The 25,461-nt window shown below is 41.0% G+C and overlaps 1 protein-coding gene and 1 long non-coding RNA gene across 2 annotated transcripts in view; both read left to right on the top strand.

Moving 5' to 3' along the window:
• The first annotated feature begins 2,608 nt into the window (after positions 1-2,608).
• Positions 2,609-25,461, top strand: part of LOC145276673 (uncharacterized) — a 31,174-nt gene continuing 8,321 nt past the window's right edge. Inside the window, exon 1 of the long non-coding RNA XR_013867980.1 lies at positions 2,609-2,858. This is a non-coding gene — a long non-coding RNA (uncharacterized LOC145276673). The remainder of the gene's footprint in view (positions 2,859-25,461) is intronic.
• Positions 13,143-23,644, top strand: LOC145276671 (uncharacterized). The gene is made up of 2 exons (XM_080127855.1): positions 13,143-13,970; positions 19,995-23,644. Exon 2 carries the CDS (start codon positions 20,937-20,939, stop codon positions 21,411-21,413), a length of 477 nt encoding a protein of 158 aa, XP_079983981.1. The 5' UTR covers positions 13,143-13,970; positions 19,995-20,936; the 3' UTR covers positions 21,414-23,644.

The following is a 25,461-nucleotide window of genomic DNA, read 5'->3' as shown; positions in this document are numbered from 1 at the left end:
GAGTTATTCATTGAACATTTGAATAGTCAAGTCGCTGCCTGATGATATCTGTTGTTTGATTGAAACAAGTGGCTGTTTGTAGCAGCGGGATGTAAGCATGTTTATATAACAATAAACAAGTATATATATATATATATATATATATATATATATATATATATATATATATATATATATATATATATAATGTGCCCTTTTCATCGTTGAGCAATTAAAAGAGTAATCAAAAATCGAACGTGATTCTCATCCTCCGGTACTAAATTCCTGCAATGATCTGGCCCCTGTTGATTGCGATGTAATGCTGGTTCCGTGCATTTCTAAGAAGTTTACCCTCTCAAGCTTTGCCTTCTTTCCTTGATAAGAGTTTGGCTTATTGCTAATCACCTAAGGTGCCCTTATGATGAATGCCGAAGGGGCTTCTTAGGCACTTTTTAAAGGTCAGAATGCACTTCCTTGGGAGCGCTGACTTCTCAATCCCACTTTCCAACGTTGGTGTCACAGTTCTTGCAGTGAGAGAGAACTAAATACTTTTAAACTTGATAGGAAACAATTGGACACTAGGGGCTGCCAAACGATTGTGAAGATTGGACCGCATGTTTTCGTGACATCAGATTAGTGTTAACTATACGAACTATGGAAAAGCAGAAGTGACTTAATGATTTTTTAAAACCTTTGTTTATCTTCTTCAAACTGCAATTAATAATTAATCTTTATTATAATTTTGTTGGGTTTTAAGATTTACACAGTTTAATGATTAATAATATTATAAACACCTGTATATTAAATATGAAATACGGTTTTACTGAATGTTCATTTGGTTACCTTCGGTAAAAAGAAAAACAAAATATGATGGGGCTACAAAATGCTTAAAACACTATTTAACAAAAAACATATTTGTATATCAATTTTTTAATTGCAACTACAATAGGTGTGTCAGAAACTTTGAAAAATATTGAATAATTCTACCCTCTGTTTTTCCAAGCTTATAACTACTCGAAAAATGTAATTCAACCCCTATATATATATTTTTTTTCAATTAAAGGAGCAAGGACCAAGGTTTCATTTAAAAAAAAACAAAACAACGTGATTTAAAAAACAAAAACAAAAGGGTTTTAAACTTCGGAATTTACAGGTAAATTTCTAAAAAACACTACTTTTTTGTTTTTAAATTTGAATATATTATGTATTGATCTTTTATCTTCAATTTGTGATATATAAAACTTTTGTGAGTAAATTAATTATTTACTTTTTAATAGACATTTCAAAATGGGGAGGGGGCGTGAATGAATTCGATCCCCTGTCTTTCCAAGCTTATAACTACTCGAAAAATATAATTCAACCCCTATTTTTTCTCAATTAAAGGAGCAAGACAAAAAAACAAAAAGCAAACAAAAAAAAATAAAAAAATAAAAAACAACGTGTTTAAAAAAAAAAGGTTTCAAACTTCGGACTTTATACAGGTAAATTTCTAAAAAACACTACTTTTTTGTTTTAAATTAGAATATATTATTTTGGGATCTTTTATCTTCAATTTATGATATATAAAACTTTGGCACATAAATTAATTATTTACTTTTTAATAAACATTTCAAAATTGGGGGGGGGCGTGAATTTGAAAAAAAAAATTCTCTAAAATATTATATTCGGTTTATTGGAAAGAGCATAACATTTCACATTGACCCTGAAAATATCGTAAAAATAGAATCAATAGAAAAATGTTGATACATTTTTAAAGCTTAAAAATTAATGTCATTAGTTTTTGTTTTTTTAAATAAAAAAATAATATTTCTATTACTTTTTATACAACTTTAATAGTTTATTTTGGAAGTATAATCCACCAAGAAAATAAACAACCCACTTTTAAAAAGAGAAATTACAAGTTTTTTTTTATTTTTATTTTTTTTTTATTCGCAGTTTCGTGTTAGGAGTGTCAAAAATTCCTACAAAAATTCTGATGCACCTACAACTTCAAGGTAAACTTTTGTTCAATATGTGCATTTAATTTTTTTTTAAATAAATTTTTTTTTTTACTTATTTGAACTCTTATGTTTCATAATAAATATGTTTCCTAAGAAATAGAAATTTCGATAGATTTAAATATATTTTGTTCGAATTTTGAAAAAAATAAATATGGGGAGGGGCACACGCTCTAAATAAATATTTCCCCTCGTATATTTTACGAAAACTGCATTTTATATGTAATTGCATTCTAAAATGGATAAGTATCGAAAATTTCGCGAAAATCTGACCATTAGTTGATTTTTGCTAGATTTATCAAATACGGGTATGTTTTCACGTTCGGGATGTCTACTACATGGGAACGTTATTTTAAAGCGCCAATTATGTAAACACGATTTTCGTCTCGCAATTTCATTATTTTCGTTCGATGAAAAAAATTTTTTTAAATTATTACTGGTTTATTTTGCCCTTATTTTAAATTGTACAAAAGGTGTATTGCTAATATTAATTTATAATAAAGTTGCATCGTCTTACATATGGGTGGGGTAATTCTGTGGTGACTTTTGGCAGTCCCTTGGACACACTTAACTAATGGACATTTTGACTCGAGGAACGAATTCATTTTTACACCGGGTTATTATGACCTAAATTCATTATTCATTAGCAGTTGAATTTCTGTTTAGATAATTTCACGTTTAAATCGTGTTTTTCTTCTTTTAATTTTGATTCTTTTGTAATTTAATATATTTCTTTTCTTAATGGATTATACACACAAGACAAAAGTTGCATTAATTTACGAAAGAACTCCTTACAAATAGAATAAATGTTCTGATTTGAACACACATACAGATTCATCCTCAGACCCCCCCCCTTTTTGTATTGAATTCCTGGAATGAAAAGTAAGTGTTTTTTCCTTTTCTTTTGCACTTTTAAAAAATTTAATTCAATAACTTTTAAAATAATCTTAAACATTAAATTACATTTAGTCTTATTGCAAATCCAATCAAACATATTGATTCCGCCATGCCTTATGCCAGATGTGAAAAAAAAAAAAAAAAGAATGAATTTCCGATTAAAAGAAACTCTTACAAAACTAGTACTTATACAGAAATGGTACTGTGCTGAAATAATAACGTTATTTTAAAATCCATATGGGAAGAGGAAGGTGTTTCGTAACTGTTCTGTACTATCACCTAACAATTTAATAAAAACAAGGTACTCTTTAGGGGTTGAGTTCCATGGCGGCTAGCATATTTATTTAATAGCCGCTCCCTTACAACAGGCTAGCGCATACGCAGATAACATTTTTTTTTTATTTATTTACTTACTTACGTTGGCTTATTAATCTTTTTAAAGAATATTAAAAAGAAAAGTAGGTGCTAATGCAGAGAGTGTGATCCGGCGCCGCTAGGTGTATTAGAAAGTTGGAGGAATTTTTGACACCCCTAACAGAAAACCGCGAATAAAATATAAAAAAAAAAAAACTCGTAATTTCTCTTTTTAAAGAGGGTTGTTTATTTTCTGTATGGAATATACTCCCAAAATAAACTATTAAAGTTGTTTAAAAAATAGAAATAGTATTTTTTTATTTTTTAAAAAAGTGTTTACAAAATGCCGGCGTGCCTTCATGCAGCCATTTTTTACGTAATAAAATCAATAGAATTTTACAAGTTAAATATTTTTCAATTTTTAAACTTTAAAAATCCATAAAAATTTTTCTATGGGTTCAATTTTTACGATATTTTCAGGGTCAATGTGAAATTTTATACTCTTTGCAATAGACCAAATATAATATTTTAGATAAACGTTTTTTTTTTCAAATTCACCCCCCCCCATGTTTTGAAATGTGCGCGAGCCTTTTCTAGTCGCACACAAAAACATGCGTTCACATTACAAGCTATATTACTTGTCATATACATACGTGCACACAAACATACGCGCCCACGTCCACACACGTACATATATTCACCTTCGCGTACATACACTCACATTCATGTGTATATACACACGCTAACGTACACATATGTACTCACACACGCTCACACGTAAGCACGCATGGACGACGTCACTTCCTTTCAAAGGAAATCCACACATGCGCAAAAACAAGTATAAAAGGAAGAGACAAGCTGTTTCTAACCCTTTTCGGCCCAGCTTTCGAGCTGGTTGGTCTACGGACCGACCGCACGTACCTCACGCCATTTACTACTATGTGGGACAAAAAGCTTACTGACCGTATGTACACCTTTACACTCTTTCTCTCTCTATCTACTATTGGTCCCTGACAACACCTTCGCGTAGCTGACTGCTAACTGACATCAACTCTCTATCCTTTGTCTTTGTCTACACGATGGACTGCCATTTCTCGTTCTATTACATTACTCACTTCTCTTCCCACGCGCGAACAAACGATAGTGTCCCGAACTTGAGATGAACACACATTTCCTTTTCTTTCTATAACACCAGTCTCACAACGAACGATGGTTACACCCGCGCAGACATGAACACATGTTATATCTAAAACATTCATTCTTTCAACAGTAAATAAACGACGTTTATCTTATCCATCAATTGAGTTTTTGTTTCCTTCAGTTCCATTCGTTTCATTATTCTTTTGTAATGGGATTAGGATATATATGTCCTAGACCCCTACAAATGATGGTGACCCTGTGCCAAAGTTTTATATATCACAAATTGAAGATAAAAGATCAATAAAGAAAATATTCTAATTTAAAAAAAAATAATAATAATAAATAGCTTTTTTGAAACTTAACCACGTTGATTTTTTTTTTAATGTGTGGAAAAAAATGAGTTGGATTAATGTTCCTTGCATCTGGCAGGCTCAGCGACGGGGGATATTGTGACCAACTTGAATGTCTATCTACTAATATTTATAGTCAGGATTGAGTAGGAGGGGTGGGAGATGATTACAACCTATATATTCAGGGTTGGTCTCTCTCTGTTCTCAGTCTGTACTGTGGGTGGGGGGGGAAATTTAGACCATGTTTAATCGCATGTTGTGAATTCTTTCCTGGCATTTTTTTAATTTGCTACAAATTTGAAAAAGTTGTACCCACTTGACCACTCGTCGGCCATTTAAGGGCTTTTCCTGTTTGGCTATAGGGACCGACTCCTTCTTTGGGTGAGTGGTCCCTTAAGCATTGTTTTTGTTTATTGTACCAAATTGGGGTTATTGTTGTTTTTACTAACTGTTGTTTTCCATTCTTTGCAGATAGTCCAGTGTCTGGACCCAACTTAAGCAGCCGGCAGGGCTAGGGGAAACCGACGTGTCTTTTTAGGCGAAGGCCCCCCCCCTGGTTTCTAAATCGGTGTGTTGGGAAATGCACTGGGCCAACACTTAGGAGGGCAGGCCTCTGCCTCTTCACCATGGGCGATGCCCCTGGTGTAGCGATCATGACGGGTTGGGGGGGGGGCGCCGCTCCAAAGGGCACCCCCAGTACGAGAAGGGATACCGGGGTTGCTGCCCCATCCGTCGGTGCATGTTCGTGGGTTCCCACCCCAGGTTTGGTTGCGGTCGGTAGGGTGACGGATGCAGAGGTTGAGATCAGTTTCGGGGGATGCCACCCCAAAAGGCACCCCCAAGGCGGGTACGGTCACAGTCCCGGGGGGTCGCCACCCCCAGTGGTTCATGCGAATATGCTGGCAGTACAGAGAGAGTGGCTGTGGTGGAAGCAACGCCAGAGCTAATGGCGGAACCCTTCCCATTTGCAAGTATGGAAGGGGTGACACCCTGGAGGATGCCGGCAACCGTGGTGGCCACAACCAAGGAGCAGATAGTTGAGACGTGGAAACAGCTGCTGGAAACCACTCCAGATGCCGAGAGCATTGACGAAGAGTATAGAAAGACAAGGAAGAAGAGAAGAAGACCGGTCAAATGTTGCTGGGTCCGCAACGAAGAAGAAGCCGCGTCAACACCAATGCAGACGCAATCTGAATTGAAGGTCCCTGCCCAGTACATGGTCTGGCGCAGTTATGCCATGTGGAATCTCCTTTTGCCATCAAAAGAGGAAGCGGAAAGAATAGCAAAAGGGGACCTCACATGGTAAACTTAAGGATGAAACCGGAGTACCAATCGAAACGGAGAACTACGGTCACGGTGATGGGCATGCCGTGTTTCATAGATGGGGACCAGCTGGGAGTCACGATGTCCCAGTTTGGTGAGGTAGAGGGGGGTACAGCCAGTGATGGTTCCCCGAAATATACGAACTGGCAACTACAAGATCTCTATGAGAGTGGATAGGAAGGGATTCAATGAGATCCCTTCCCAGCTGACAGGCAAGGGCTGGTAGATGCTTGTGATTGTCGAAGGGAGAAGGCCGCACTGCTGACATTGCCACAAACCAGGGCATGTAGCCAAATTCTGCCCCCAAAAGAAGGTGCCAGAGAAGGCAGAGGAAACAACGAGGAAGCCAGCGGAGGAAATAGAGGAGAAGAAAGAAACCGAAAACCGCGAAGTCAAAACCTGGAGCCAGGTTGCCTTGAAAAAGGCAAAATGACAGGAAGGGCCGGCTCCCCAGGCAACACCGAGAGGAGCGGCAGTGACGGCCAAGCGGGAACTCCGTGTGAGCTCCTCCGAGTCTGAAGAGGAGGAGAGGGCCAAGACCAAATAGACAAGAAAAAGGGAACGGAAAGAACACCAAGACGAAGAAACTGAGCCTCCAACCCAGATCCCCCACGAGGAAGCTCAGCCCACAACTCCTCTATTCAACACCCCCGAAATAAAGGAGCAAGGTGAAGCTCCGGTTACAGAAGCTCCAGCGATAGAAGCAGAGATGGCAGAAAAGAAGCAAGACAAGAGGCCCCAGAGAGGAAAACACAAAGTTTCCTTTCTGGTCAGGGGAGCGCCTCTGAAGTGACAGCAGAAGATATGACCGGCGACCTCAACGAATGACGAAAGAAGTTCCTGAGGAGCCTCGTCAACCTTTGAGAGGTTGACGGGAAGGAGGTCGCCGATCCCCGGAACTTCAGTGATGCCGCACAGCTCATTACATTCGTAAGACCAAATAAGGGAGGGAGAGCAAAGGCCTTGTGGAGTATGTGGGAAGCTGGAAAAACTGCCTTCAAGGGATTGCGTATAATTGACGGGGAGCACCCATCGCTTCGGCAGATTGTCCAAAAATGTGAAGGGAGGGTCCCCATTTACGTTCACCCATCCTTTTATAGGGCATTAAAAGTGATGTTCCCCTTGGACATCGGGGGCCTGGCATGAGATGGACGGCTTATGTCCAACCTGCTCGCGGGCAGTCTTGGTCAGACCTTCGACGGACTTACTCCCGAAGATTTCAGACCCATCTGTGACGAATACTACTAGTTAGGGAATAATGACCACGGGCTTGAACCTAGCTAGTTTTAATGCGAGGGGCATGCGATCCCGAAGCAAGGCTACTCGTGTGCTGAGGGATCTCATGACCCTTGAGGTAGACATAGCTGCATTGCAGAAGACCCACTTTGTTGGGGCCTGGGATTGCTGTGTGCTGGTAAACGACTTTGACGTTTACTCAGCATATGGCAATCTCCGTAGCTGTGGGGTTTCTGTTCTAGTGAGTCGCCCCCTGTCTGCAATGGTTACCGTTGTCCATGTGGACGCTCGTGGGAGATTGGTCATGGTCAATGTTGCCGTTAAAAGCGGCAAGTTCCAGATCGTGGTAGTTTATGCACCTAATGTCTGCAGCGAGAGGGTTTCCTTTTTTCAGCGGGTGGAGGTGTTTCTCTCTTCGGGTCAGGACCGGGTAGTGTTAATGGGGGACTGGAATGCCATCCTGGACCCCCAAATAGATAAGGTCAGGGCGGATAGAGGGTCGGAGAGGTGTGAAAGCAGCCTGTCTGACCTGATGGCCTCATGGAGACTTGTCGACAGATTCCGTCTGGATCACCCGGGGAGGGAGATGTGGACGTGGCAAAATAATATGATCTCCCGTCCAAGTACCTACTTGGATAGGATGTTAGTTAGAGGCGACATAGATTTCTTATCTTGTCCCACGTTCCACTGGCTAGGTCATTCGAACCACAAATCAGTTATGGCCCTTTTGAAGTTAGGTAATAGGCTTAGGTTGGCTGGCTACTGGAAGTTAAACGCCTCCTTCTTGGAGTTGGAAGACTTCCGGCGGCAGTTGACAACACTAATTCAGCGGGAGTTAGTGGGGCCAGTTACTGGGAGTAACTGGTGGGTTAGACTTAAGGCTACCATAAGCACTTTTGCCTCCAATATAGCCAACGCTCTGCGTTAACTAGGGCTCGGACCAAAAGGCACCTAGAGGATAGGCTGACTCAGGTGGGGGGGGATCCCCTAGAGCTAGCGCTAGTTAAGGGGGACCTGGATTGCTTGGCTAACAAGCAATATGCAGGTCAAATAGTTAGTTCTAGGTTAAAAAGAGTCTCCAACGAAGCCGTGAATGTTGACGCTGTTGAGCGTGGGGCCGCCCTAAGACACGGCTTGGACGGGTACATTCAGGAGGTGAAAAACCTGGAAGGGCACACTCTCGTATCGGCACGAGAGATTTGCAATGGGTTTCGACAACATTTGGAGGAGCGCTTCACCCAACTACCCAGACTCCGCGGCCAGGAGTTTGGCAGCTATTTAGCTCGCTCGCCCTGCCTTACTGCGGCCCGAGTGGCTAGCTGCGAGGGGATGGTTATGGAGCGTGAGATCATTACTGCGTTGAAGCAGGATGGCTATAACAAATCTCCAGGACTCAATGGTCTGCCCTACGAACTGTTCTTGAGGTTGTCGCCCATGTTCGTGCCACTTCTGAAGGGTGTGTTTAACCACTGGTTTGCGCAGGGCTTGATCCCTGGGCAGGTTACCAAAGGAGTGGTCACGCTTCTGAAGAAGGGAGAAGGGCATGGTGGGGGGAATCTAGAGGACTATAGGCCCATTACTCTGCTAAACACAAAGTTGAAGATTTTGTTCCGTGTTCTTGCAAACCGACTACAGGGTGTTATCGGTGACTTGGTTGTATTGGATTGTGTAGTGGACTTTCGGTCAGCGTTCAAGTTGTGGAGAACTTGGCAAAAACTAAAGTTACCGCTCATGAAAGAGGAGAACTATTTATGGCACAATGGAAGATTCCATTGTGCACACATGAGCCAGTCTATTCTTTGGATTATGATTGGCTGAATCACCTGATTGGATATGCTTGTACATAAATACAAGCCCTCAGTCCAGCTCAATCTTGTGTCCGTCTTGTGCATAAGCTGGACCCTTGGTAAGTGTTGCTGCTATTATTATTATTATTATTATTGTTGTTGTTGTTGTTGTGTGGTATTGACTACTACAGTTCTTTTGATTATTCTACATCTCCCCTCTTTCCCCCCCCCACGAGTAGGCTGGGTTGTATGAGAGGTGTATCTCTCTTTTAGGCCTAGTTTGTTGTGTGGTAGTAACCTTGGAAGAGCTCGGGGAATCCTTGATGATCGAAAGCATTGGGATATATGTGTGGTTTGTTGCTGGGGTTTGGTTGCTGTGTATGTGCTATTACAGGGAGACAGTGGGAGATGCAGGAATGTAGTATCGCTTGAGGAAATTGTTGGTCCTAGTGTTGCACTTGGTATTGGGGTTGGTACAGGCTTGAGTTCACATTTTCTGAGGAAACGGCGGTTCCTAAGTGTGATCCTTCTGGATCCGTTTACCGTGATTCGGTATTGTCGATCTGGTAGGGAACTTATGATTTTGCCCATTGTGTTCCATCTGCGATTGACTGGATTTGGGATGGCTACGGTGTCACCAGCTTGTAACGGTGGAAGGTTGTGGGTATATTTATTGTATCTTTCTACTATTTTTGCATTGTGGTGGTGGGGCATTTCCTCGCGGTGTTGTGCCGCTGACACCCATTCAGGATGAGGCTTGTAGAGGATTGGCTGTGAAGGGATGGAGTCATGTAGTCGACGGTGAAGTAATAATTGATCTACACACTTTTTAGACTCAGTGTCTACCTCTTCATGTTCGTCTGCTAAAGGGTTTGGAAAATGTTTGTGCAATATTCCCACATCGATGCAGGCTGCTCTGCTGAGATAAGCCATTGTATGCCTTTGCATATGTAGAGGGCTTGTTTAGTTGTTTTCCCTCTGACCACAAACTCAACTGGTAGCTAACCCTGACACATGAATGTGAAACCTCCAACTGTTCGTATGATCCTTCTTGATTGGACAATAATAATTTTTGTGAGGCCCATTTTGATTAAATGCTTTGGTCCCCCAAGACAAATGGCGGCACCACTGTCGGGAAAAACCTTTAGCGTTGTACTACGACTCCTAGGGATATTGACAGCTTGTCTGGGATCTGGTTTTGGTGAGAATGGGATTACTGTTGCATTTATTTCAGTTAACAGATCACCTTCTGTAGTCATAATGGTGCCCCTCATTTGATCGAATGTGATATGGGCCATGAGTGTATTCATGGGAGCTTCTTGGTCTTCAAAACTTTTTATCACTGCCGGGTGATATTTCTTTGTCCGGCACACTGCTGAGAAATGGTTAAGTTTCCCACAAGTGTTGCACATTTGATTCCATGCCGGACATGTTAAATGGCGGGCACTTGTCCTTGGAGTACCATGTTGGTGACTACCGCAACCTATGCAGGTTTGACGGGGTTCTTTATCAGCAATGTTATTGTTGTGAGTAGCAGTAGAGCTAGTGCGAATATTGCCTCTGCTAGTCCGTACAGCACTGTTTTTTTTTGCCTGCGATATGTTGACATCCGGACTGTAGCTATGTCTGAGGTATCAGTCATTGCGGTTTGGTCCCGTAGTGCAGACTCAAATGCCTCAGCATGACAAATATTTTGGTTGTGAGTTCTTAGCAACCCGGCTTTTGCCAGTAGATCGGTCTGAAGCGTATCATTCGATATCCCTTTGATAAATTGGTCCTTGATGTAAATGTCGGACAGGTTGTGATCGCAGTTGGGGCATGAGAAATTACAGTCTATGGCCGTGGACCTAAGACGAACAAGGTATTGTTGGATGGATTCATCTTCATGCTGTGATATAGATGCAAATGTCATCCGATGGACCATGGGATTTGATTTTTGAGTTACCAATGCTTCTGTCATCTTTAGCAGCTTGTCTGGGTTGGTGGTGAAGAACTTAGGGTACGTATTTATGATTGCGTTATGGACGGATTCATCAGCGCAACTGTATAACTGAATATTGGCCTGAGAAGTTGGCATGTCCATTATTCTGGTGAATACTTCCCAATCAATCCGAAATTTTCTGAATTGTTGAGGGGTCATTTCGAGATGAAGTTGGGGAGGCCTGGCAGCTGGTGCCTTAGCATAGGTGGTCTGGGTAGCGTGCTCCTTGGCTTGTCGAAGGAGAGACAGAGCTTCTCCCATTGTTGTGATTCCCAATTCTCTTAGCATGGCTCGATCCATTACTTGAAGGTTTTCTTTCCTCAGTTGTTCCTTCACAAAAGTTGCAGCGTAGCTCTTGGCAGAATCGGCAGCAATGCCTGCTTTGAGGAAATAGTCTTCCCAATCTTCTGTCTCGAATCCTGTTCGTAGCGCCATATTGGACTGTGTAGTGGACTTTCGGTCAGCGTTCAAGTTGTGGATAACTTGGCAAAGACTAAAGTTACCTCTCATGAAAGAGGAGAACTATTTATGGCACAATGGGAGATTCCATTGTGCACACATGGGCCAGTCTATTCTTTGGATTATGATTGGCTGAATCACCTGATTGGATTTGCTTGTACATAAATACAAGCCCTCAGTCCAGCTCAATCTTGTGTCAGTCTTGTGCATAAGCTGGACCCTTGGTAAGTGTTGCTGCTATTATTATTATTATTATTATTATTGTTGTTGTGTGTTATTGACTACTACAGTTCTTTTGATTATTCTACAGGTTGAGCCGGATCAGAACTACGCTGTGAAGGGTCGATCGATTCAAAGCAACTTGCACTTGGTGCGCACGATCATAGAGGGTTTAGAAGCTGACACGAAAGCCGCGCTGATTAATTTAGATCAGTCCAAGGCGTTTGATAGGGTCAATCATAGTTTCTTGGAATCTGTTATAAAGACTGCCAGCTTTGGTCTGGATTTCCGCTAGTGGGTCTCTGTTCTGTATCGTGATCCTGCAGTAGTGGTGCAAGTAAATGGTAGGTTGTCGGAGCCCTTTGGGGTCTCTCGGTCGGTGCGCCAGGATTGTCCGCTGTCGCCTCTGTTATATGTCCTGGCGTTGGAGCCCTTCCTTCGCAAATTAAGAGACGAGACCAGTCCTGCGCTGCATAGCTCTACCTGGCGGCAAATTTTCCAGGGTGTCCGCATATGCTGATGATGTCACCGTTTTCGTTGCATGACGAAGTGATATTAGAGCGGTGATGGAGGCGATAACTGAGTATGAAGTTGTCACAGGGGCCATAGGCAATCGCAGCAAGTCCGTTGGCCTGCAGTTGGGCACCTGGACCAGGGTAAACTTGCTTCCATGTATGTTCGGCTGGCTGGATGGCCCAGTTAACATCCTCGGAGTGTGGTTCGGCCTGGACTCCAGCTGGACAAGAATTGGTCGGAGGTACAGACGAAGGTCGAGTCGTCGGTAGGGACTTGGATTCGGAGAAAATTGTCCTTGAAGGGTTGTGCGGAGGCATGTGCTACTTATGTGTTTCCGCTGATTCTTTACCGCTTGTCTGTTCTTCCCTTGCCTGCGGGCCACTGTAAGGCTTTAGAGAGCCTCCTGTTTAAACTTTTGTGGAACGGAAGAAAACTGTATGTCCGTAGACTGGTCTGTATGCTGAAATTTGGCGAGGGAGGCTTAGGAATGCCTGACTTGCAGAGTCATAAGCACACCGAAAGATTGGCGTTCCTGAGTCGGACACTTTTAGAGGAAACACACTGAGTACCAACCGTGGAGCAAGCCTTTCCATAGTTCATATCAACCCCTGCCTCTGAAGGTTGCAGAAGACCAGCGGGGGAATTGTGTTTCCTCACCGAATGCCAAGCCGCCCTTAGGGCATTGCCGGGTTCCAGTGACCTTGTGCGGTCTAGGAGGAGGCTATATGAGGATTTAGTGGTGGGAACTGCAAACGATCCGCTGGTGGAGCGGCTAAATCTGTCAAGGGGGGAAGTTCTCTCGCTGTGGAGTTGGGCTCCAGCCAGTAGCCATATCAACAATTCAGAGTTTTCCATCACGTGGAGGCTAGTGCGGGATGCGCCGCCACTCTTTGGCAAACTAGCCAAGGACTGCAGGGATAGAGAATATTATTATCCCCCTTTGCCCATGCTGCAATGATGAAGAAAAGGAGGAGACGAGAGAACATGCGTTCTTTCATTGCAGCAGAGTTCAGAGTCTCTGGGAGTATGTCGGAGAGGTAACGGCTCGCAGCGACCCCGAGTGGTCGGTGCCACTTGATGTAGCAGACATAGTTGACAATGTGGACCCGCCGTTTGGTGGGGAGAAACGGTCAGTGTTTCTAGCGGTCCTAGCCATAGCTAGGTTAGTGACATGGGTTTCACGTCTGGGCATTGTCTATGAGGGGCAATCTGTTTCAGATCATGATCTGGTTGTTTATTTTAAGCATCAACTTAAAGATCAGATGTGATTGGGAAAGATTGCACCACATAGACTTTGATAGGAGATGGGTGCACAACACTAGTTTGTGCATCCGGCGAGGCGCGAGGTTCAAATTCGTTTTCTCGCCCTAGTAGTCATTGGTTGGATCGTGCTGGAGTTCCTATTTTTTTTGGAACCCAGCCCCTTGATGGACAAAAGTCCCTTGGATAGATAGTAGTTAGGCAGTGTAACCACCCAGAGTGGAAAACAAATTCTTTATTAGGGCCTAGACTAGGGTAAGAATGTGTGTTGATTCTGTTCCCGACTCTTTATTTTTTAATTGGTACTAGGAGAGCTTCAAAAGATACTCAGTCCACCTGTTTGTTTTGTCATTGGTCTATTTCAACCCCTTATGTATTATATCTTGGAAGACGCCTCCATCCCTGACGACTCCAACCCTATGTTATTTTCATGGAAGTGCTGTCCCTTAGGTCCTCCATTCCCCATTACCTGGTGCTACCAGATCAGGCTGTCTACTGACTTCCTGAGATGAAACGCACCTACATAGATGTCTTTGTTTTTTTATTCCCTTTTGCAAAACTTAGTCATGTTCTGCGAAAACAAAAACAAAAACAACATTCTCCTCCCCTTCCCCTCCCTCGTTTTCTTTTTCCTTCACCTCCTCACCCCTTTTTTTTTTTTTTTTTTTTTTGCCTAGTTGGTAGGGCGATAGAACATACCAACTGCCCCCCTGCAGAGGGTAAAAATCCTTCAATGGGACCACCAGTTGACCGTTGGTGGCAACCCGTAATGCATTAAGAACGGGATCCTGGTGGTTGAGTGGAACATGCCTAGGAAATAATAACATGATACTACAACACACCACTTTGGCCCTTACTAGGCTAGACGGGAGGTTGGATAGGCCCGATTCAATCAATCGGTTGGTCATGACAAGCACTAATTCAGACAATCCAAACAAAAACACACTAACACTCAACATAAACAATAAACTGAGTTAATAAGCGATGGCTGAAGGGTCAATCAAGCTGGGAAAAAGGTAACCATCAGGAATAATAAAAATACAGGGAAATCCCATACTTGGGTGGGCATAACCATATATTGTGAATGCTTGGAAACCTCCCCATGTTTGAGTATACCAGCTATGTAGCCCTGGAGAACCGAGGCGAATGGGATTTACCCCCTCATAGTTCTTCCCCATAAGGGGCTCCGAGGAGGGTGGGGAGCATGGCTGATGAATTTTTCAAAAATTATTATGAATGCCAAAAAATCCAAGAGACCACACACAGAAATTGACTCTGACAGCGACAATGAAGATACAAACTTTCCAAGATTCATCGTGCTAGAAGCAACGTCTAATATACCGTTAACTAAAATGTCACCCTTCATTATCCAAAAGGTAATATCAAGCAAAATAACACCTAAAAATGTCAAAAAATTAAGGAATGGTACCATATTGGTAGAAGTACAAAATAAAAAACAGGCCAAAACTCTACTTCAACTACAAAAATTGCATGAAACAAACATCAAAGCTTATCCACACCAAACACTAAACTACTCCAAAGGAGTCATAAAAAACCAGGAAATCTCCGTCTGCACAACAGAAGAAATCAAAACAGAACTAAAAAACCAAGGGGTCACAGATGTAAAAAGAATCACATTTAAAAAAAAAGGAGAGGTAATATATACAAACACTTATATATTAACATTCAATTATCCTCAAATACCAGAGACCATCAATATAGGTTATGAAAGAACGAAAATAGAACAATACATTCCAAAACCTTTACAATGCTACAACTGCCAAAAGTTTGGACATAATAAAGACCAATGTCTAAGATTCTTCACATGTGGAAACTGCAGTGAAAAAAACCCAGACCACGATGAAGAAGACTGTCCAAATAAAACCAAATGCACAAACTGTCAAGAAGAGCACCACTCTCACTCAAAACAGTGCAAAATATATAAGCAAGAGAAGGAAATAATAACAATCAAATATCAAAAAAATATAACCTTCCAAGAAGCCCGCAAAGAAGTCACAAATCGCACCAAAAACTCATATGCCACAATAACCCAACAAGCAAACAAAATGTACAACTACAATGAACTAAACCTTGCTCCAGAAATTGCAAACCTAGCAAAAGAACTAAAGAACATACTTGAAGAATTAAAATCTTTTTTATCAGAACTGAAAATAAATTCTAACAGCCAAATAAAAGTCAGAAACGAACAACCCAGTATAAAAGAAAACGAAACAAAGGAAATCAGAAAAACTTCCATCAATATTGAGGAATCAATCTCTAAAGAAATGAAACCTCCTCAATTATCAAAACGTGAAAGATCCAAGTCACTAACAAGGACAAAAACAGATGTTAAAAATAAACACACAACAACAGAAAAAATGGAAATAGAACAGAACAACAAAAAAACTACCCCCCAAAAACAAAATGACAAACAAAAAACAGAATTAGTATTAATTGAAAATGAAAATAAATTTGAACTAGTTGAAACTGGTAGCCAAAAAAGACAGTCAAGACAAAGTAAATCTAAAAGTCCCAGACCAAAACCCAAAAAAAGCCTCTCACCAGAAACAAGAAACAGACCATCCACTTCCAAAAGAAACACCCAAACTAACATCGAAACTATGGACGTAGACATAAACACCAACAGTCCAAAACCAAAAGAAAATATAAACCATGACTAACAAAATCCTACAGTGGAACATAAGAGGATTAAAAATTAATATCGAAGAAATGCAAATACTTATCAAATCCTTATGTCCTGCAATAATTTGCCTACAGGAAACACACTTAAAAGAAAATGACAAAATTAACATAAAACACTACTCAATATACAACCACATAAACAAATTATCATGCAAAGCCACCGGTGGATCATCAATACTGATAAACGAAAACATTCCACACAGCAAAGTGAACTTAAAAACAAATATGCAAGCTGTTGCAATAACTGCAACACTACACAAAACAGTAACCCTATGCTCACTCTATATACCACCAAATGAAACAATAAACGAAACAGAATTAAACAATATAATCAAACAACTACCTAAACCTTTTCTACTGTTGGGAGACTTCAATAGTCACAATATATGGTGGGGCAGTAAAAAAAACAACAAAAGAGGCCAAACCATAGAAAAAATAATTAACCAAAATGATCTATGCCTACTCAACAACAAAGAGAATACATATATGCACCCACCAACGGGAACCCTATCAGCAATCGATATAACACTATGTGACCCAACTATATACATGGATTATAGCTGGAGAACACATAAGGATACATGCGGAAGTGACCACTTCCCAATCATAATAGAAAACGAGAATCCCAAGCCAGAAGACAAAACACCCCGCTGGAATTTACAAAAGGCAAATTGGGAAAATTTCCAAAATACATGTCAATACAGATTAATACCTGAAGCGAATCCTGACTTAGAACACATCACATATTTCAGCAACACCCTACTCACAATAGCCGAGGAGAACATACCAAAAAGTTCCACTACTACAAAATATAACAAACCCTGGTACAATAAAGAATGCAAAGAAGCTATAAGAGCCAGACGTGCAAACCTAAGGAAATTCAAAAACAGTCCAACGAAAGAAAATTTGGACACCTATAAAAACAGCAAAGCCAAAGCACGGAAAACTATCAAAGAATCAAAACGGAACTCGTGGAAAGACTATGTAACAAAAATTAATCAAAACACAAAACCCAAAAAAGTATGGGAGATGGTCAGAAAAATAGCAGGAAAAAATACAAAGAACCCTATTAAACACCTTATATGCGACAACACAAAGATTACCGACAAACAAAATATCGCAAATAAATTAGCAGAACAATTCTCAATGAACTCATCATCAAAAAACCAAAACAAAAAATTCCAAGCTATAAAGAAAAATGAAGAAAAAATAAAAATAAACTTCAAATCAAAAAATGAAGAAAACTACAATCAATTATTCAACAGTGCAGAACTAGAGGAGGCAATAAACAAATCTCCCGATACAGCAGTCGGCCCCGACGAGATCCATTATCAATTCCTCAAAAAACTACCAAAACCATCACTGGACTACTTATTACAAATTTACAATGAGATATGGATAACTAACAACATTCCAAAAAACTGGAAGCAGGCAACAGTAATCCCAATACCTAAACCAAAAAAAGACCATACAAACCCAACAAACTACCGACCCATTGCACTAACTAGTTGTTTGTGCAAAACTTTTGAGAGAATGATTAACGAAAGGTTAAATTGGTACTTGGAAAGCAAAAATCTAATTACAGAAAGCCAGTCGGGTTTCAGGAAAAATAGAAGCCCCACCGATCACTTAATAAAACTGGAAACACGCATAAGAGAAGCATTTGCAAAAAAAGAACATCTAATAGCAATTTTTTTTGACATGCAAAAGGCGTATGACACCGCTTGGAAATACGGAATCCAAAAAGACCTGTATGAACTAGGACTTAGGGGTAGAATGCCAGAAATTATCAGAAATTTCTTAACAAATAGAAACTTCCAAGTACGGATGGACAACACTTATTCAGTCCAAAAAGATCAAGAAATGGGGGTCCCCCAAGGCAGTATCCTGTCTGTCACCCTCTTCAACATTAAAATAAACAATATCATAAAAAACATAGACCCAGGAATTGAAAACGCCCTATACGTGGACGACCTACTTATATACTACCAATCTAAATATATACAAACAGCCGAACGCAAACTACAACTCTGTCTGAATAAAATAAACAAATGGGCCATAGAAAATGGATTTACATTCTCAGAGGAAAAAACTAAATGCATCCACTTTTGCAAATTACGAAAATTCCACCACGACCCCAACCTGAAACTGGATAACAAGAACATCCCACTCACCGACCAACATAAATATTTAGGTATTATATTCGATAAAAAATTGAACTTTATACCGCATATAAAATATTTAAAAGCAAAATGCCAAAAGACAATGCAATTGATCAAAGTCCTAGCACACACCGATTGGGGTGCAGACAAAGTCACATTATTGAAATTATACCAAACTCTAATCAGATCTAAAATGGACTATGGATGCTTCATCTATGGAGCAGCAAGGAAGTCCTACATAAAAGAACTAAATACAATCCATCATCAAGGATTAAGATTAGCCTTGGGAGCATTTAGAACCTCTCCAGTAGAAAGCCTCTATATAGAGGCCCACGAGCCTCCACTGATTCTAAGACGACAGAAGTTAGCGCTACAATATTACCTAAAGCTGGTATCAAGTCCAACAAATCCTGCATATCAATGTACCCTTCACCCACAATACACACATCTCTTCAACAAGAAAGAAAATATCAAACCCTACAGCCTCCGGATAAAAAACCTTCTCACAGAAGCCCAAATGGACATTACAAAAATACATAAATATAACAAATCAAAAACTCCACCCTGGATGATCAAACAACCACACATAATATTAAAATTAAATAAATATCCCAAAACGAAAACCCACCCATCAACCTTCCATGAAGAACTACTTATCATCCAGAATACATACAAAGAATATACACAAATTTACACTGACGGATCAAAAGATGGAGATAAAGTAGGATGCGCAGCCATCCACAAAAAAATAAAACTAAAGAAAAGGCTCCCAAACGAATCTTCTATTTTCAGCGCAGAAGCAACAGCCATAGATTCGGCACTGAATATAATAACCAATGATGACCATCAAAAATATATCATATTTACTGACTCACTTTCAATACTCATATCTCTAAAAGAAAAAAAAATGACAAACCCACTTATTACAAAATTGCTAAACAAAATAGATGCCATAACCATGAAAAAAAACATTATCTTTTGCTGGATACCAAGCCATATCGGCATATACATGAATGAACAAGCAGATAAGGCAGCAAAGGAAACTCTGCAACAAAACCACATAAGTGGAAAAATCCCCTATACAGACCTAAAGACTAAAATAAACACATTTTTGAAGAGAAAATGGCAAGAAAACTGGAGCTCATGCACCAAAAACAAACTATTCCAAATAACACCAAATATTGGAACGAGAAACACCAAAAAGTTAACAAGAAAGGAAGAGGTAGTAATGACCAGACTGCGAATAGGTCACACTCACATCACCCACTCACATCTACTAAAAGGGGAGGAGACACCAAACTGTATAACGTGTCAAGAACCCTACACAATACACCATATACTGACAAACTGCATTGACCTTGAACAAATCCGAACAAAGTATTACCAAGAAAAAAATCTGAAAACAATATTAAACAAGATTGATCCCCAAAAAATTATCAATTTTCTGAAAGAAACTAAAATATACTCAAAAATATAAGGAAAGACCCCCCCCCCCCCCAAAAAAAAAAAAACCTTAAGAAGAACAAACCAATATTTAACACAACATAACGAACCTTTCGGCATTAAATGACCCCAAAGTGGTTGATATGCCGTAAAACAGAACAAACAAACAAACAAACATTCCCCATTAGGGAACGACCTGCTTGCTTTCATGCCTCCTTTGAGGGGACTGGAAGACAGTGGGCGTTCCATTTGATGATTAGTGAGTAGGTAGGGAGGGACCCCTTACTAACCCGTCCCCCATAGGCATTTTGTTTAATTGTTTTATTTTTCTTTCTTTTTGACTGTTTGCTAGTGTTGCCCCCCTCCTGTTCATATCACCCCCATTATAAAAAAAAGAAAGAAAATACCTTTGTTTTGTAAATATTAATTTTGTTTTGTTTTTTGTAAATATGTTTATCTTTTTAAACAGAATGCATTTCGCCTGCCATCCCATAAGCTGGGGAGCTATACTGATTTTAAATAGGTCCATGGTAAGAATGAAGGCGTTTTAGTATGATAGTGATTCTAGTGTAGGAATAAACTAATAAAATACTTGTTTTCATGCAAGTCTAGCCTAGCTTAGCACAGACCCCCGCACACCCCACTTCCCCCTACTGGCCTTGGTACCTAAGCTGCGTCGGACCCCAAATGAGGCCTTGGTAGTAGATAATGCCAAGGCCAGGGCCAACGGGCTAAATAAACTCAGTCTGTACTGTGTTATCATAAAGACCAGACCGTTAGTCTTCTACGACGGAATTTTAGATAGTTCTGTTACCAGACCCCGTTGGGCAGGTCGCTTAAGGAGGATTTCTTTTTTGCAACCCCGATTGCTGCCTGCACCTTTAAGCATCGCCCTTCAACCTTTTTATTTTATCAAATTGCAAAAAAGAATTTTTAAGAATTATCCTTTTTCGCTGACCTGTGACAATCAACTCGTTATTCAACATGGAAGTTTCCAGGGAACGGATCCTTCAACAGATGACTGTACTGAAGATGAAGGTTGAGGAACAGTTTAAGCTGTGTCATGGAGATAGAGTGACCCCGCACGCTTATGCCATCTTCTGCAAGGATATTTGGAGTATATTCATGAAATGGAAGTATGCATCACTAAGCTGGAATTAGCTAAAATTCCTGAGATGGATGTACTGCATGGCTTGGGCTCAATAGAGACAATTGTAATGGATTGCCAGATTAGGTTATCCACCATGCATGGCAAATGTGATAGAAGTTTCAAAGAAGTTGCTCTGGACATCAATTTGGGTTGTGGAAATCCAGTGACATCTCATGTTTTGGTAGCCGAGATGATCGATTTGTCTGTCCAAGTAACAAATTTGGAACTCTTGTTAGATGCCTTCTGGGATGTTAAATGTTCCCTGGCCAGGAAATCTGAAACTGGCTCGGACTTCATATCAATCAAAGGTATTATCAGTTTGGACCTCCTACATCAATTGCGGCCCTTTCAACTTGTTCCTTGTCTGAAGGGATGGGCCTTCTCCACACCAGCAGGTATTGTTCCATTTGGAACTGTGGAATCCTTCTTCTCTGAGGATCAAACTCCCTATGGGTAGAACACCTCTCGTTTAACTTGGTAATGATGCAGACTCCACAAGTGCATTCCTCCCACCTGTGTTTTGTTCTTGATAGCCAACCCACATACCTAGACCCCTTGGCCGAGTTCTTCCCGGATAGTGAAGAACAGATGTTCAACCTGGAATCTTTGGGAATACATGATGAAAATACCTCCTCTGACTATGATCAAGAGCAGATAAGGCGCTTTCAAAATACCATGGAGTTCAAAGATGGCACATACTATGTGGAGCTTCCCTGGCATGTTGACAAGTTAGCCAGAGTCTCGTCTAATCATGCTGTCTCTTTACGTATCTTGGACCGGGTGACTAAGGACCTGATAAAAAATTATATGCATCAGGAGTAGGATAGTATAATTGAGATCTTTGTACCCGTCCACAAATTTCAGAATTATGTATGGATACCACATTGGCCAGTTGTTAAGCATGACCCTAAAGCTACGACCAAGATCCATCCTGTTTTCAATTGTAGCTTGAAGACTGGTAACAGAATGTCCCTTAATGAAACCGCTAACTCTGGCATCAACCTCGCAGAAGACATGCTAAATTTAGTGATGAGCTTCAGAGCTAATAACTACATTCTGTTGGCGGCCATTCAAAAGACATTCTTAATGATACGTCTCAGCCTGGAAGCTGACAAGAACAGGTTCTGTTTCTTCATCAAGGACGGAGATCATCTTCACTGTTTTAGATACTCTATGTTGATTTTTGGGCTCACTGCCAGCCTATTCATATTGGGGTGTATTCTTAAATTTCATGCAGCTCTGTATACATTGGATGATTGTCAGAAGATGATGGAAACACGGTTTTATGTGGACAACCTTGTTACAGCTGAAGCAGATTCGCACAAACTTATCAAACTATATTCCCTTACAAAGAAACGTCTGTGGGAGGGAGGATTTATTATCCAGTCATGTAACACAAATGTTGACGCCCTCCGAGATAGGATGAAAAGTGATGGTACACTAAGTGTACACGACAAGGAATAGGAGAGGGTATTGGGGTATCAATACAATCCCCTTTCAGAAAAAATGCATGTGGCATCTACTCAGTGTGATCCTGGTGCCTCAACGAAAAGAAGGAGCCTTTCTGAAGCTTCTAAACTATTCGACTCACTGTTTTTCTGCCTCCTGGTTACAGTCCAAAATCGTGTGCTTATTAGGACTATATGGAAGAATCATTTTGGTTGGGATGATCCTCTTCCTCCTGAGATTTTGAGTGGTTGGAAAGAACTTTATAAGGACCTGTCCGGGTTAAGTGATTTTCATTTTGATAGACAGGCCCTTGTTGCGGGACAACCTGGTGACTTTTACATCTTTTGCGATGCATCTAAGGAAGCCTATGGATTTGCAGCATATGTGGTGTAAGACCGCCGGTCTTGCTTGCTATTCGTGAAGGTAAAGGTTGCCCCAATGAAGGAAAAAAGTCTGCCTGTGTTAGAGCTAATGGCAGTTTATCTTGCACTAAAATGCCTGCCAACCATCCTGAATAATTGTGAGCAGTTTATTTCAGCTAGGTTGTGCGTGCCCACCAATGCCCAGGTAGTGTTGTCTTGGCTGTTGTCACAATCTATGGCCAGCAAAAACATTTTTGCTAAAAACAGATTGAAGGATATTTTACTGATGAATCGCGAGTTGGAATCACGATATGGACTAAAGCCTATTTTTAAATATGTGACCACGACGCATAATCCAACTGATATGATAACGAGAGGATTAATGATGAGGTTTCAGTCCAATTTTGAATTTTGGTATACTGGTCCTTCTTGGCAAGGCGGAGGACTCCTTCAGTGGCCAGCACAGGAGTTACCATGCTTAAATGAACATTGCCGATGGATGGCTCTTGCTTCGATGAACTATTCACTGGTCATGGGCCAAGAATGCTCTTCTATCATACCTATCTATAGGTTCTCAACCTTTTCTCGTTTGTTGAGAGTCACCTCATTGGTCTACAAGTTTTTAGCTATTAAACTGGGCTGTGAATGGGACAACAATCCCAAAGCCGCAGTTTAGTTGCTGAAATTACTCCAGAGACAGGAATTTTCTGCAGATATTGAGTACCTGACGGAACCTATGAGGAACCAGGAACCATGTGAGTTCGTGCCTTGGATCTATTTCTGGATTCTGATGGACTAATCCGCTCAAGAGGAAGACTTGACCGATCTTCCCATCTGGCGTATGAGGTAAAAAATCCCATTTTGCTTGGAAAACATCACCCAATTACAAAACTTATTGTTATAGACTGTCATGTGAAATTTTCACATCTGGGAACCGGAGCAACCTTGGCTGAATTTAGGCAAAGTGGCTACTTGGTTCCACAAGGTAGACAAGCAGTAAATAAGGTCTTGGCATCTTGTGCAAGATGTAAGCAATACAATTCCAGACCAGTGCTTCCCAATGCCGTGGCTAGTCTACCGGCTACTCGTGCTGGATTTGAAGTGCCTTACCAGCATACAGGCATTGACTTCACTAGCCATGTCTAGGTGAAAGAAGGAAACTCTGACAGAACAATGTATTTGTTAGTTTTCACTTGCTTGAATGTGAGAGCCGTCCATGAGCGTGCTGTCCTTCTTTCAAGCTCTAGCTCACTTCACAAATCAATATGGGATTCCGAGCGATAACTCCAAAACTTTTATTGGAAGTGGAAACCTTTTTGGCCGTATTTCTCTAATGAACGAATATCAAGATAAATTTGGCTTGTGTGGCATGAGACTTAGTGTTTTTTTTGTTTTTTTTTACACAGTGATCACCACTTATCAAGGCCCGGAAGCCACTCAGGGATAAGGGTTATTGCAAGTACATTACGTTAGTGTGGAGATTTGATGAAGTGTTTAATTAAGGGGGCGGTTCATTAGGAATTTGTTAACATTGGACTTGAAGACATCCAAGTTGTAGTCCGGTAGGAAGCAGTCTGACGGAACAGAGTTCCACAGGCATGCAGTTCTAAGAAAGAAGCTTTGTTCATGGAATCCGCGTTTTGATTTAGGCACAGATATAGAGTGGGGGAAATTTTTCACAGTGGATTCAGCTAGACGGGTGTTTTTCGTGAAAGATTGGCGAGGGGGGACCAGAGATTGGAGTTCAGACGAGCACCTGCCATGGAAATAACGATAAAACAAGGATAGGCTCGCAACGTCTCTTCTGTGGGAGAGAGGTTGCAGGGTAGAGAAAAGGGCATCCCCCACTAAGCCACGAAGTCTATTTTGTACTCTGTCAAGGCAGTATAGGCTGTTTTTAGCAGCTCCTGCCCAGATATGGCAACAGTATTCCATCCTTGGACGTACTTGGCTTTTATATAGATAGAGAATTGCATCTGTAGTGAGATATCTTCTGAAGCGGTAGAAGGATCCCACCATCTTTCTAGCGACCTTGGCAACAGACTTGATGTACGTGTTCCATTTCAGATCAGGAGTAAAGGTCAAACCCAGAAGCTTGTCAAAACATGGGGCCTCACCCAGACGAGAGCCATCCACCACAATTGATGCCAGATGGGGATCAGAGCGTTGATGATGTAAGGATAGGAGTTTGGTTTTGGATGCATTAAATGTAACCAGCCACATCTTCCCCCACTGAACCACGCGCTCGAGATCAGAGGAGAGAGAATCAGAGAGAGCTTTGTCATTTACAGCCTTTGATGTGTTGCCGTAGATGGTCGTGTCATCAGCATAGATGTCAACGAATGATTTAAGTATGTGTTTAGGGAGGTCATTGATGTAGATCAGGAAGAGAGTTGGGCCTAGGATGGACCCCTGAGGGACTCCAGCATTTATATTGCAGGCCTCCGATTTTTGTCCATCTACCACTACTCTTATGAGCCTATCGGAGAGAAATGATTTAATGATTGAGAAAACATTTCCAGTTATACCGTAGCTGGAAATCTTGTGAAGTAGACCCTTATGCCATACCTTGTCGAAGGCCTTTGATATGTCAAGAGCAATTGCCCTAGAAAGGAAGCCTTTGTCAAGTGATTCACTAATCCTGTGGGATATAACCGTCAGCACATCTGCAGTAGATCTTGCAGAGTGGAAACC

Source organism: Euprymna scolopes, chromosome 5 (assembly GCF_053919585.1).
Source record: "Euprymna scolopes isolate OS-2025 chromosome 5, ASM5391958v1, whole genome shotgun sequence".
Lineage (NCBI taxonomy): Eukaryota > Metazoa > Mollusca > Cephalopoda > Sepiida > Sepiolidae > Euprymna > Euprymna scolopes.
The sequence above is the reverse complement of the archived record's forward strand: the minus strand, read 5'-3'. Positions and strand labels throughout refer to the sequence as shown.

What these genes read in the sequence shown, in the direction of transcription:
- LOC145276671 (XM_080127855.1), top strand. Translation starts at nt 20,937, where the DNA reads ATGGAAGTATGCATCACTAAGCTGGAATTAGCTAAAATTCCTGAGATG.